This window comes from Marmota flaviventris, chromosome 1 (assembly GCF_047511675.1).
Source record: "Marmota flaviventris isolate mMarFla1 chromosome 1, mMarFla1.hap1, whole genome shotgun sequence".
In the NCBI taxonomy this organism is placed as follows: domain Eukaryota; kingdom Metazoa; phylum Chordata; class Mammalia; order Rodentia; family Sciuridae; genus Marmota; species Marmota flaviventris.
The window spans coordinates 159,408,226-159,423,236 of NC_092498.1; the positions used below are offsets into that span (position 1 = coordinate 159,408,226).

The 15,011-nt window shown below is 42.1% G+C and overlaps 1 protein-coding gene across 9 annotated transcripts in view; it reads right to left on the reverse strand.

Annotated features, from left to right (window-relative positions):
• The window catches only part of Slc25a26 (solute carrier family 25 member 26), a 132,959-nt gene that overhangs the window by 15,072 nt on the left and 102,876 nt on the right, over nt 1-15,011 (reverse strand). For 7 of the 9 annotated variants that reach the window (XM_027954540.2, XM_027954544.2, XM_027954543.2 and 4 more), the window contains one exon: nt 8,899-8,943. The exons of the other annotated variants lie outside the window; for them this stretch is intronic. In XM_027954540.2, the coding sequence (XP_027810341.1) occupies nt 8,899-8,943 (45 nt within the window). The remainder of the gene's footprint in view (nt 1-8,898; nt 8,944-15,011) is intronic. 9 annotated transcript variants of the gene reach the window in all.

Genomic DNA, 15,011 nt, shown 5'->3' on the forward strand with positions numbered 1-15,011 from the left:
AAATTAAAAATTTCAGATGAATCTATGGACATTAGTTTATATGACTGAGAGATTTCAACCCTGTGTAATAAGACTGGTCATCAGAAATGCTCTTGATTTCCCTTCTGCAGTTTTACTTAAGTTTCCTTAAAGTGGGGTGATGGAAAATATTCCCCTATAGTTTATTTTAAAAAATCTATTCTAAAATAATTTTAGATTTACAGAACAGATGCAAAAATATGGACTCATCTATAAGTCACAAACTTGCACAAATCGGAGAAAAATGTCTAAAAGAAGTGAAAGGAAAAATTCTGACGTGCTTATAGTTTCTGAGCTGTTAAAAGATGCTTGTTACTTGCCTAGCATATGTGAGGCCCTGGGTTGGGTCCCCAATACCACAAAAATTCATGTCATAATGAAGCAGGCACCTTCTCCCTCCATTCCCCATTCTGTTTGCAGTGCTGGGGTGGAACCCAGGACCTTGTCCATCTTAGGCAAGGGCTCTACCACTGAGCTATGCACCCCTCCCTGCAAATGCTAAAATCTCAGTCAGCATCTCAGACTCTGATGGACAAATCATCTAGCAGTACAAGTACTCTGCTCTTTCTCTCAGGTGGTATCTTCCCTGACATGGCATGTTTAATTTAGGGGACCAGCTTAGTGTAGCAAACATCACACACATAGGGGGCACTTGGTTTTTACTGTTATCATTCCCTTTTCAATCTTCAGTATGCCTGTGTTGGATCTACTTTCAGGGCAAACAAGTCTACGCAGATACTGCATTCTGCCTGGCTCAGGAAGGTGTACATGGAGACCCTGAGAACTGGGCATCTTCTAATTATTATTATTTTGTTTAAATTACTCAAAGTATGGGAGAAATGTATGTGGGTGTATTTAACTATTATTAAAATGAGGATCAACAAGAAAAATCAAGTTCTTTGCTCTTTAACTTGAAAACAGCTCTCATACAGTACTGCATATTTTAAATATTTATATAACAGATATCTAAGAGGTTGTCTTAATCCACCAGCCCTAATTTCTATTAGGAAGCTATGGTTCTATCACAGAAACAGATCACCTTAATGTTACCATCACATAAACTGATTTTTTATTTGTATTTTGCTTCAATTTTGTGTGTGTGTGTGTGTGTGTGTGTGACTAGTGACTGAATCGAGGAACTTGCACATGCTAAGCAAACACTCTACCACAGAGCTACATCTCCAGACCAAATATTGTTGGTATGTAATTTTGCAACATCTTGTAGCTGGAAGCAAAATTATTTAGACCTGACAGCATTTTTGACAATTCTCCACTCTGCACTATGCACCAGTGTTGCATATTAAGACAAAACAAAAACAAAACAAAACAAAACCAAAAAAAACCTTCCTATGGGAAATTTCATCATACCCTTTTATAATATGTTGGCTTTTCACTTAACACACAGGAAGGAAAAACCTTGGGTTAGAGAGAAAAATATGGCTGGGCACTGTGGCACACTCCTGTAATACCAGAAGCTTGGAAGGCTGAGGCAGGAAGATAAGCCTCAGTAACTTATGGAGGCCCTAAGCAACTTAGCAAGACCCTGTCTCTAAATAAAATATGAAAAAGGGCTAGAGATGTGGCACTGTGGGTGACTGCCCCTGAATTCAGTCCCTAGTATCAAAAAAACAGAAAAAAAAGAAAGAGAGGGGGGAAAATGTATTTTTATGGCTGTGAACATACTTGTAGAAGAATCTACAAATAAAAGAATAAGAAAGAATGCTCACCTTCAAACAATTAGCAAATAGTTACAGACACCTGCTAAATGAAGACAGAGCCACGAAGAACAAACAAGCAAAAGACAAAGTTCCTTGTCTAACAAGCAGTTTCCTGTGGGGAGCTCAACACATGTGTGGCAAGAGAGGCTCTGGCTGCGACCTCACTGTCAAGTGCCTGGGCTCCCAGAGGTCGGTCACAGAGAGCAGGCTGGGGCACCCTGCTTCCTCTCCCCTAAGGGCAGCAGACAAGGGAGGCTTGGAGAGGTGGTTTGAGACTACAGCAGCCAGCCTTTGGTGGCATTGTGTCCTCCAATGAAGGAGCCAGTGTGCTCACAGAAATGCCTTAAGTGGATTGGACAGACAGAATATGACCCCAACATTTTTATTAAATTTTAAGCATATGACATTTAAAAAATGGACACGATACATTATGGGCAAACATGTGTAGAAAGACTAAGAACTTCAGGTCTAGAGTCAGTCTGGAAGTGCCCCTTAGCAAGCCTAGGGCCTGGGGCAAGGCATTCTCTCTACCTCAGAGACCACCACAGCACCTCTGGGGCCAGGAGGAGTCAGAGCAGATCATCCACCAAGAGTGGTCCCTGCAGTGCCTGGCCTGCTGACTCTGAGAATTGTTAATTGCTGTTCTTCTCATTACTGCTGCTGTTGTCAAAAGCACTGTCACATAGCGTTATGGTGTGGATATGAGATGCCCCCAAAAGCTCACGTGTGAGATGGTGCAAGAAGGTTCAGAGGAGAAATGACTGGGTTGTGAGAGCCTTAATCCAACCAGTGAATGAATCCCTGATGGGATTAACTGGGTGGTGGCTGGAGGCAGGTGGGTGTGGCTGGAGGAGGGGGCATTGGGGGCGTGGCTTTGGGGTTTCTATTTGTCTCTGGAGAGTGGAGTCTCTCTGCTTTCTGATCACCATGTGAGCTGCTTGCCTCCACCACACTCTTCCTCCATGATGTCCTGCCTCCCCTCAAGCCCTGAGGAATGGAGCCAGCTCTCTATGGATTGAGACCTCTGAAACCCTGAGCCCCCAAATAAACTTCTCCTCCTCTACAGTAGTTCTTGTTAGGTCTTTTAGTCACAGCAGCAAAAAATATGACCAAAACACATAGTAAAAGGGTGCTATATAGGAAACGGAGACGGGAAAGACTTAGATGAAAGAAAACCCCTCTTTTAAGGTAAGGTAACAAGATTCACCTCTCTGAGTCTTACGCGGTGTGAAGAGATAGCACGTCTGCTCACCCCACAGTGGATATGCTAGGTATTTGGATGATAATATGTACATAACTAAATAACCCAAGTTATCAAAATGCCAGTCAGGGGGTAAGCAGGTGCTGAGCAAAGAAGAAGGAAGGTCCTAAAGAGAGGGGACAGGAAACATATCTCTGAGGTTATAAGACCTGAGGAATGACTGAGTGTTGGACAGAGAAGGCCTGGAGGAAGAACTAGAGTAAGTGCTCCACCAGGAGAGGGACTTTGTTGTTGTTGTTGTTGTCTTTTTTATCACTATATCTACAGACTCCAGAAAATGCCTGGCACTGACTCAGAAAGTCAACATTTTCTCTCATATGTACAAAATTGAAGAAAACAACTGGGGGGCAGGGGATCCCATGAAAATAGAAGGGATATCAGTGGAGCAGGGAATGGGACTGAGGGGGAGGAGGGACAGGAAGAGAGGGACAGTGGAATGCAATTGACCAGACTGTGCTATGTACATTCCACCTCTATGTGTATTTATAAAGTGCTAATTTTTAAGAACTATAAATTAAAAACTACCTGGCATATAATACACTCAATAACAATATGTATAAGGTATACGTATTTCAAAACACCATGATGCACACCACATAAACAATTACTATTTATTGTTTGAAAAATAAGAAAAATTAAAATGTCTTGCGCGTGCGCACACACACACACACACACACACACACACACAAACGTACAGGATGAATAAATAAGTAACATTTCCAGCTAATGGAGTAAGTATAAAGTCCCCCGAGTAAGCCCCAGTGTGGCTGAGCACGGGTGCGCAGGGAGAGGGCTGGGCAGGGAGAAGTAGGAGTCTCAATGTGGGAGTGTGAACCCAGGGAGACTCTCCCACCAGCTACACCCCCAGCCCCCTTGTTTTTGTTTTTTTGAGACAGGGTTTTGCTGAGCTGCCCAAGCTGGCTTCAAATTTCTGATCCTCTTGCCTCAGCGTGCCAAGTACCCGGAATTACAGGCGTACACTGTGCCTGGCTATGCTTCTTTTAAAAAGATGTCAATGAGACATTTCAGTGGGGAGCAGTGTGATATGACTTCACTAGACACCACTCTGGTTGCCCTGTGCAGAAAGAATATCCTAGGGGCTCAAGAGAAAACCAAGGGACATCTGGGAGGCCAGTGCAGCCGTCAGACAGGGGAGTTAAGAGGCCGGGCTCAGACAGCACACCTGCTGGAGGGATGGACCGAGACAGGGAAAAGGAAACTCGGGAATCATCCTGGGATTCCATATGAGCAAGCAACACTGTGCTACTCACTGAGACCTGGACAGCCGGGAAGAAGCAGGTCAGGGAAGGTACTAAAAGCTGACATTTCTGTTCTGGCCACCTTGAGACATCTTTAGTGATGTCGTCAACCCAGTAGTTGGCTGTCCTCAGCTGCCATGAGAAGGAAGTACAAGCTGGTATCATAATGATGGCACCCAAAGCCCAGGGAAGAAGAAATGATAAGCTATGGACTTTGTCATCATGCTTTTCTTCTGGTGGCTGCCACAAAGTTTCAACGTAAACATTTCTTAAGGGGAAATTACCTCCTGAGGATCTGGATATGATAATCTACCCCTTTTATTTACCTTCTCCTCCTCAGTACCCCGTCTTGTTAAATAAAAACTTAAACATGAGGTGATTGTTTTAGTCAGCTTTGGCACTGCCATGACCAAAAGGCCTGACAAGAACACTTTAGAGGGGGAAAAGTTTCTTCTGGCTCATGGCTTCAGAGCACAGTCTGTGGCCGGCAGCTCCACTGCTCTGGGCCTGAGGTGAGGCAAGCATCATGGCAAGAGGGCCTGGAGGAGGAAAGCAGCTTGGGCCTTGGCGACCAGGAAACACAGAGGGCGCTCTGCCCACCAGGGGCAAAACATAAACCCCAAGCCACTGGTGGCCTACTTCTCCAGCCACACCGTTAGCTACATTAAGAGTCAGTTAATCCACATCAATGGAGGATTAGGTCACAGTTCTCATAAGCTAGTCATTTTACCTCTGCACATTCACACATGAGCTTTTAGGGGACATCTCATATCTAAACCATAACAGAAGTATAGTTACAGGGATAGGGGGTGGTTCCCACATTACCTTGGGTATTCTTCAGGGCATTTCAGTGATCTGTGGGTTGAGTGCCTGTATGAGAGTTCTAAGCTCCTTACAGGCTCACCTTCACATTCTTGTGAGGCCCAACAACATCCAGCACAGAGTAGGCAATAAAAATGTGCGGGCTGCATGTCACTGACCTGTAAAGGACGGCCTTGGCCAAGTGTGCAAAGCTTGGTTCTAAGATGCCTGTACACCATATAGCCTGTGATCAAACAGTAACCAGAAATAGAGACAAATGTGAGGTAAGGGTCAGTCTGCAACACCTGGGCTGAGAACTTCAAGCAGTCACTGGGCTTTCAAAGTTCACTGGAGTGAGCTTTTTCAAAAATGCATCCCACTCGGACCTTGGAGCACATTTCAGAGAAGACTGAAGACCAGGGAGGGCATTCAGAGCAGTGAGCAGGCTGGAGGGGAAAGGCTTTTTCCAAAGGAAACACAGGGGAAGGAGCTGGAAAACCACTGAGGACACAGCGTGGAGATCCGCAAGCACCATAACTTCAAGCTGCAGAGTTTGAGAAAGTCCTAAGTTTCTGAGGATGTAAGTGTTGCTTCAAAGAGACATTTAAGGAAGATCACATACGTTCAATGTGTAAAATGGCTGAGTAGGTAGAGAACCTGTTGGGACCTGGCCTGACACAATGTCGCAGGAATCTGATAACAGGTGGCCACAGGATCCAAAAAGTCATTCAATGAAACTTAGTGAGTAACAGGATAGGGAGAAAGAGAAATAAGAGAATCGTATTTTAATCTGGTGCTTCGACCAGGTCGTCAAGAGAATAGGAGCATGATTAAGCTGGATATAATAACTTTAATTAATTTATTTATTGATTGATTGATTTTGGGGGATGCCGGGGACGGAACTCAGGGACACTTGACCACCGAGCCACAACCCCAGCCCTAATTTGTGTTTTATTTAGAGACAGGGTCTCAGTTGCTTAGGGCCTCGCTTTTTGCTGAGGCTGGCTTTGAACTTGGGATCCGATTGCCTCTGCCTCCCACGCTGCTGGGATTACAGGTGTGCACCACTGCACCCGGCTTATTTATTTATTTTTATGTGGTGCTGAGAATTGAACCCAGTGTCTCACACATGCTAGGCAAGCACTCTACCACTGAGCCACAACCCCAGCCCAATGGAAGAGATTTTTGAAGGATGATAATTCAGATCTCAGACGAGAGTCAAGTTTATGATAACGTAGCCACCTTCTACATCCAGATCCTCAGCCTCCAAGGTACAGTGTGTACCACTAAGGTCCTGGCTGAGAGAGTTCCCTTAGTCTACTCCCACACAAACAAACAGAAAAACCCTCCCAGATAATATGATCTCGCTCCATGGTTGCAAAACCAAGTTTAAATGGATAATATTATAAACACAAAAATAAAACCAATGCCAAAAACTATCCATTTCTACCAAAGGACTGTGATCTCACATTCAGATGTTGTTTTTTTTTAAACCCTATTAGGTGAAAAGACTCTCAAGGGTGTTCAGCTATGAGAGAACTGCAGATCAAACCACAATGAGATGCTGTATACAACTGTTGGACTGGCTGAAATCTTAAAACCTAATAGTAACATGTAATAGTATCAAGGAGCAACTGAAACTCCACTTGGCTGCTGGGAATGCAAGAGGGCACAGCTACTTTGGGAGGCATTTGATAGCTCCTTATAAAAATCAAATATAAACTTTACTTCTGACCCAGCAATACCGCTCCTAGGTTATTTTCCAAGAGAAATAAAGCACATGTCCATACAAATACTCTCAGCAAATATTTATAGTAGCTTTATTCATAACCAACAAAAACTGGAAACAGTGCAAATGTGTATCAACTAGTGAATGGATAAACATATTGTGTTCATCCATAAACAAATGAAATAGTGTAAAGTGATAAAAAGGAACAAACACTGGCACAAGAAACAACATGAAGAGTCTCAAATGTAATAAATCAAGTGAAAGAATCCAGGCACTAACTGCTGTGTGCACACACTGTCAATTTACATGACATTCTAGAAAAGGGGAAACTACAAGAACAGGGATGGCCAGGGGCTGTGGGTTGGGGCAGCACCGACTAGTAAGTGGCAGGCAGGACCATCTGGGCTGGTGGAGATGCTCTCTCTTGGTTATGGTGTGGTCCTAAACATCTGTCAAAACTCATTAAAAAAAAAAATCACACTTTTCAAGGGTGAGGTTTACTGTACATTATTCCTCAAGAAACTCAAATTAAAAATATTCTATCTTCACATATGCTAAAAGAAAGATTTTGAAACACTGCATTGTTATCTCTGATTGCTCTGAAAAATTCTAGACATTTCTTAAGAAACAAGAATACTACAAATGTCTTCACTATTGAAAAGAAAGAAATCGCATGCCTTTTTCCTCTTTGAGCCTCAAAACATTCCTTTTCAGAGTTGGGGTGTCGGGATGTCAGGGTGTGCAGATTCCCTCTGAATGATGGTCATTGAGGCACTAATAAGTGAGTCTTGTTTGCAGCACAGCTGCTGGCTTCATTGTTCTTTTGTCACACACTGAGAAGGAGAGCTGGTATGCTGGAGGAATGTGACCTTCTCACTGGAGAGGGGTTGCATCACGCCCTGAAACACTGCCCGAGAAATCTATTTTCACCATGTACCACACAGGAAGGGTAAAAATAAAACAAACTCAACCTCAACAGAAGACCCCCAAAACCATATTGGGCAGTATTGCCCCATAAAATCAGATCACTCAGAAGAAATCTTCCTTAATACTTGATATCCTGGAGCTCATCTTTTAAAGGAGCAAAGCTTTGTCTCAATTTACTATCCTTTAGTAGGTATCGTCAACAGAATTTATTTCAGAGTCCAAGAAATGTTTATAATATTTTTCAAAAGATAATTTGTATGAGCACTCCATGAAGAGTAGGTCTGTAAAATGGTGGGGACAATTTGTGTGTGTGGGGGGGGTGGCTAATGTCTACACTAGATACTTCGCCGTTTTACAGTTTGATCCTTCATGAACCCTTCAGTTGAAAAAGGGCCTTCGATATTTTCTGAACCTTATTCCAATAAGAAACACATCTCACCACTGCAACCCAGCACAGACGTGTGTGCATGTACACGTGCACCTCACTAAAGCTTTACAAACTACTACTTATCCTTACTACTTACCACACACATGCTCTTTATAGTTTCTCTTTTTGAGGTCTTTACAAGGCTGACAAAGATCCATGCAAATTTCAGTATCACTGCCCCAGACTATGGAAACCTAATGAGACCTCTACGCATATTTTTAATGTAGATCTTGAAAACTTTGTTTCTTTCTAAACAAATGAGCCAGTGGTCTCTACACTTGCTACCTTGGCTCACGGTCTTATTAGGAATCAGTAGCAGAGATGGAAAGATAGAGTCCCAAGGCACTTCTGCTGCCCACCCTCCTGCCTGCTTGGACACAGGAGTGGGGGCCTTCAAATACTCGGGGTCATCCTCTCTCCTCCACTCACCCTCACTGTTATTCCTTATCCTCTGCACATACAGAGGGAGAAATAATATTCAACTGGATGAAGAAAGAATGGCAATATCGAAGAGTAAAGCGAAGCTGCTTCTCACCATCTGTGGGTGTGGGTCACATTGGCTGAGCTTATTTCCAATACCACAGGTACCTGAAGCAAGCCTCAACTGGTGTGAGTCACGTGTAAAACATCTTTGCAACTATCAGTGACTCTGACTTTGTCACACTTATGGTCAACATTACATTCTTTGATTCCATACAAACTGTTGGGCATTTGTGAAAAATTAGAAATAGATTTCATATAAAGATTTAAAAACTTACTTTTAAGAATTCCCACAAGGGAAACTGGACCAAAGAGAAAGGAATCTGGGGAGAGAAAGGGGAAAAAAATATCAAACATTAGGTTGATAAAAAGCAGCAGTTTCCTGGCGTTATTATAAAAGTCCATAATTATTATTTAGAGACATACTTCATGTTAATTTTATGTATGAATCAAAGCCAACATTAAACAAATTCACAGGCTGTAGTACGCATGTTTAGAAAAAGAACTAAACTTTAACTGTAGGTCCTCTCAACTCTTGGAGCCCAGCAAACGTAAAATTAGAGACACCATGAAGGCCTGTGAATTAGAAAGAAAAGCACAACTGGGATAGGGACAGGTGGCTGCTCTGACAACAGCCAATGCTGCTTACCAAAAGTAACGAAGGCCGGGGACCGTGGCACACACCTGTCATCCCAGCAGCTAGGGAGGCTGAGGCAGGAGGATCGCACGCTCACTCACACCCAGCCTCAGCAACATAGTGAGACTATAAAGCAACCTAAATAAAAAATGGGGCAAGGGATGTCACTCAGTCGGTAGAGTGCTTGCCTTACATGTGCAAGGCCCTGGGCTCAATCCCCAGCACCACAAAAACAAACAAACAAACAAACAAATAAATAAAGGGCTGGTGACATGGCTCAGTGGTCAAGCATCCCTGGGTTCAATCCCCAGTACCAAAAAATAAAAATAAAAGTCACAGAGACTTTGAGGACATGACATTGTTCTGCTTAAGAGGGACAGCTGTCTACTCACGAGCAGGCCGAGTGTCGGGACTGAATGGAGGAACAGAGAAGATGCAGGGTGGAGGGAGGAAGAGCTGGAGGAGAGAGCACACAAAGAGGGCAGGAAGGCAGAAGGCCGAGGGGAGAGGAGGGAAGAAGAGGAAAGAAGAGAGGGGAAAATGAGGGAGGGGAGAGAGGAGGAGGGGAGAGGAAGAAGGCAGCAGAGGAGAGAAAGTGAGAGGAAAAGGGAGGAGAGGGGCACAGGAAGGAGAGAGTAGGACAGGAAAAGAGGAGCTTGCTGGGAGGAGAGGATGAGGGAACAAGGAACGGGAGATGGAGGGAGGGAGAGAGGAGCAGAGCCACCTGCAGGAGGACAGGGAGCAGCACAGTCAGACAGCAGAGGGAGGGCTACAGGCCTCGCGAAGGCACACTGGGTGATGCTAGAGGAGTGCAGAGGGAGAGGGACAAGGGACAAGTAGGCCTGAGCTCCAGATTCAGCCCCAAGCGCGGTCAGGGAGACGAGCAGTCTGTACTAATGGAGTATGAGTGGTCCAGACAGAGTCAGATTTACAGTGAGCCTTCTAACCATAGAGCCAGAATTCCCAAGAGCCACCTAAGTTTTACTTCACTGAATCTCCTTAACAATCCTATCAAACACTATCATTCCTAATCCCCTCTTACAGAGACTGAGGTTCAGAGAAGTTATGTAACTTGGCTTAAGACACGCAGTGATTAAGTCGGACCTTCTGACTTCAGAGAATCAATCAATGCAAAAGATATCTAACTGGATTTATCTGCATACAAACTCACTCATAGTACAATCTCCTGCTTTTAATTAAATTTTTAGAAATTTAAAAACAGAAATCACCTCCATATTTCTTAAAATAAAAATGCCTGAACTCCCCCCCCCAACCCCCGCTGCCAATGAGTTTACATAATATCCAGTCACTGGCCACCAAACCGTGCCCAGCAGCTATGACACCCACAGGCTTGCCATGTCCCCATTATTGTCACTCTGCATTCAGCTCAGTTCCAAGTGATAAGTAAACATGAACTTGGCACATGTGTATGTCTCCATGATTTTGGAGGAATTAACAAGTATTGACCTTCACATGAACTAGGGCAATAAAGTTGTTACTGAAGTATTTATATTAATCAGAATTTTAGAGCCCAGCAACATCTGTGCAACTCGGCTAGAGCAAATGATGGCCCTGAGTTTGACAGACAGTGGCCCTAGAAAGAAAATCTGACTTCTATTCAGGAAGGAAACAGCAGTGAGAGAAAAAAAAAAAAGAAAGAAAGAAAGAAAAATCAATGTCACTACCTGGATTAATCTGACAAGCCAGAATCTCAGAGAAGTTTGTCATTGTCATCAATAAGCAGCTACCCCACCCTGAATGTCAAAGTTCCACAAGAGCAGTCAAATTTAGTTTGGTTCTTTTGGTCACCAAAACATAAAAGCATCTGACACTGTCCAATTTGAAACCACAGAGCTGTATTTCCAATTAAATTAATTATCAAAACAAACAAAAAACTGACTGTACAATGGGTTTCTAAAGCTTTTCTAATTTTTTTAAAAATTCAAAATATGTAAAAAAAATTACCCTCAAGAACAACAGGGGTTACAGATAATTTTAATCTTCTCCTTTGGGATTTTGCCATCTCAGATGTAACAATATTACATTTTAATAAGAATAAAATGAAAAGAGCTTTAAAATTCATTGCAGCAGGGCTGAATTGTGACTCAGGAGTGGTAGAGCGCTTGCCTAGCATGTTGGGGCACTGGTTCGATCTTCAGGACCACATAAAATATAAGTAAATAAAGTTATTTTTAAAAATTCATTGTAACCATCTTTGACAGTTTTTCATTTCTTGATGAAAATAACCCATAAAATTGTCTGAATTTGCTCAATACTTAATACTATTAGATTCTGAATTCTATGGATGAACATTTTGCCCATTTTCCTCTATTAATGTTTACTTATTAAATTGACCCTTCAGTTTAAAGAGGTAATTTAAAAATGACACATTTGGAATGGCAAAATGATTCCACTGGGTATTTGTTTTTAAAAGTGAGCCGACAGTAAACCCAAACAAAACAAGATCAACTGACTGTCAAAGGTAATTAACGGTACTATAAAGGCTTTGCTAATTAAACTTATTTCTGGCTTCTAGGAGTGAAAGACCCTCATGAGATAAACTCCTTGTGTGTGAAAATTTCTCCAACATTCCTCAAGTCAGAATCGTGTTACACACTTGCTGTCACTTATAGTAGGAAGGAACAACAATGGAAATGTGCTGCACATATGTGAAAGGAAGGTGGCCAGCACATCCGCTCCGGCCTCCCCCAGCCAGGCAGACGGGGCCTATGAGAGCCGGCTCCCCTCTCGGCCCAGGTCTGGTGTGGAGTTACACAACAGTGATGTTTCTTCAAAATGTGGAATTTTATACCCCAAACAGATGTAAGCTGTTATTCTAAAATGTTTTATAGATGAAGAAAATGAATAGCTGCACTCAGAGGTCTTATATTCCAAAACACAACATACCCATTTTATTGCAGCAAAAGTTACAAAATGGTCACTGTTGCGACCTGTTTAACGCCTCCATTTAAGATGTTTTGTTTGAATAAGGTTGTTAAGACCCAGGGCTCTAATAAGTGAGTGGCCGTAAACTCAGCTACCATCAAAGAGGCAGATGTAGGGGGGAAACCTGCAAAAATTCAACTCGGATTCCACTTAGTGACAAATACAGCAATAATTCTAAACTAGTGTGTGGGTGAGGATTCTAGGGGGAGCAGATGAAGTGAAATCAGAGCGTGGTGAACCGGCAAGGAGGCGCTGGGCATCCCTGTGACATAAGCAACGTACAGGTAGGTTAGGAGCACCCTTTATTTATGGAGCACTGGATTGTAGTTATCCTTGAAGCCAGTCGATGCTTCTAACCCTGTGATCTTAAAATAAATGTCTGTAATTTATGGTCCTTTACCAGTGAAGCAACTCATACAGTAACTAAGGTGATGGAAAGCTGTGATTTCTAAGGTGATTGCTAACCTCTAAAATTCTATTTTTTAATGGAACAATAATATCAAAATACAATGTTTTTTAAAATAAATAAGACTGGACTGTAGGCCACAATGAACCCAAGGCCACTGAGTGAGCCAGGAAGCCTAGGGAACAGGAGTTCAGTTGAAAAGCTATGAAAGCTCTCACATTTGGCAAAAATGACCAGAACCTCTCCAGTAGTAGGATCTTTAAAAATTAAACTATGCAAGACCTCAAATTACAATGGGTTTGAAGAACAGCATGGAATGGGTGGTTTGCCATGGAAATACAAGTGGGTTCAAGGGCCTGCCCATTCCAGTTTTCAAGAGATCCTACAAGTGACGGGGTAGTCTCTTCTTTGTGCCTGACAACTTCCAGAGTCATGTGCTTGATTTGGGGTTTTCCATTCCAGTGTCCCAGGGGGAACAACACCATTCTTCTCTTAAATACTCTGTGCCTTACCATTCAACCTCAGTAATGAACAATAACAAATGAAGCTGAAACATAAAAACTCCTTGCTCCAAAGTGACCATCATTCTTAAAAAAAAAAACAAAAAACCATACACACTATCTATCTGTGAAGTGTATACATATGTGTGTGTGTTTCTCAAACACAACATATATATGTATATATATTTGTGTGTGTGATATTTACTTATTTATTCCAAATACATATATATGAGAACCAAAATACATATATATGAGAACAAAGCTAAAATGCTAGGACATATCAGGAAATAATTTTAACAGAAATACCTTTTGATTATTTTAAATGAATGATTAGAATCTCTTTGTGTGTAGTGTACATAGGGGGGGGAAATGTATGCCCAATAAAAGAAATAATCCTAAAAGAAGAAATTCTGGAAATGAATTACTTCTTAAGTTTGCAAGACATACTAAAATTCCTAAAGCATCTTTCCAAAGAAAATATAATATGTACATAAGAGTAACAAAATCTAATAGAACAAAGGAGATGAGAGTAAACAATCTCGTTCTCAAATAAACCTTTTAGATGTCAAGGGCAGACACCCTGAGGATACTGCCAATCTCTAACTCAGACAGAGGAGGTATGAAAAAATATCAGAAGTGAATGTAAAGATTAGGCGTTCTCTCTATAGTCTACAGAATCATCAAAATAATTTCATTTAGGCAGATGTAGCACCTAGCATAAATTTAATGTTAGTATGCTAGTTATATAACACTGTCTTATAATGAAGACAAAGGCAATGTCAAGTTAGTCTGTAATTTGCTGTATTTCTGAATTCAAAAAAACACATTACACAATTTCTTAAGCAATGTAAGCCTGTGACACTTATTCATGGTAAAATGGCCCATCAAAATAAGAATAGATGAGAACTTCCTCAATCTGATGAAGGACATTTCCAAAAGTTAGAACTAATATCTTTTTTTTTTTTTAATACCAGGGATTGAGCCCAGGGGCACTCAAGCACTGAGCCACATCCCCAGCTGTTTTTAGTGTTTCATTTGGAGACAGGGTCTTAGTAAGTTGCTGGGGCTGGCTATGAACTTGAGATCCTCCTGCCTCAGCCTCCTGAGCCATTAAGATTATAGGTGTGCGCCACCGCTCTAATATCATCTTTTTTTTTTCCATTGTTGTACATGGACAGCATGTCTTTATTTTATTTATTTTTTTAATGTGGTGCTAAGGATTGAGCCCAGTGCCTCAGACCTGCTAGGCAAGCACTCTGCCACTGAGCTACAGCCCCAGCCCCCTAATATCAATTTTTAAAAATTTTTAGTTGTAAATGGACACAATACCTTTATTTTTTTTATTTATATGTGGTGCTAAGGCTGAACCCAGTGCCCCATACATGCAAGTCAAGCTCTACCAGCAAGCCACAACCTCAGCCCCTAATATCATTCTTAATAGTAAAAGACCTAATGCCCTTAGATCAGGAACAAGGCAAGGATGTTTTTTCTCACCACTTCTATTCAATAGCTCACTGGGGATCACAGTGAGTGCAATTAGGCAAGAAAAAAAAAAAGAATGGAAAGAAGCAAAACTACCCCTGTTCACAAAGACACTATTCAGACAGAAAATCTTAAAAGAACTTGAAGAATAGAAAATATATATACAAGCCAGGAACACGGTGCACACCTGTAATTCCAACAACTCAAGAGGTTGAGGCAAGAAGTTGCCAAGCTTCGGGTCAGTCTCAGCAATTTAGCAAGGCTCTATGCAACTCAGTGAGATCCTGTCTCAAAATAAAATATAAGGGCTGGGGACGTAACTCAGTGGTAAAGCACCCCTGGGTTCAATCCCCAAGACCAAGCAGGGAGGGGAAAATGTGTGTATGTGTGTGTGTGTGTGTGTGTGTATGTGTGTGTTTG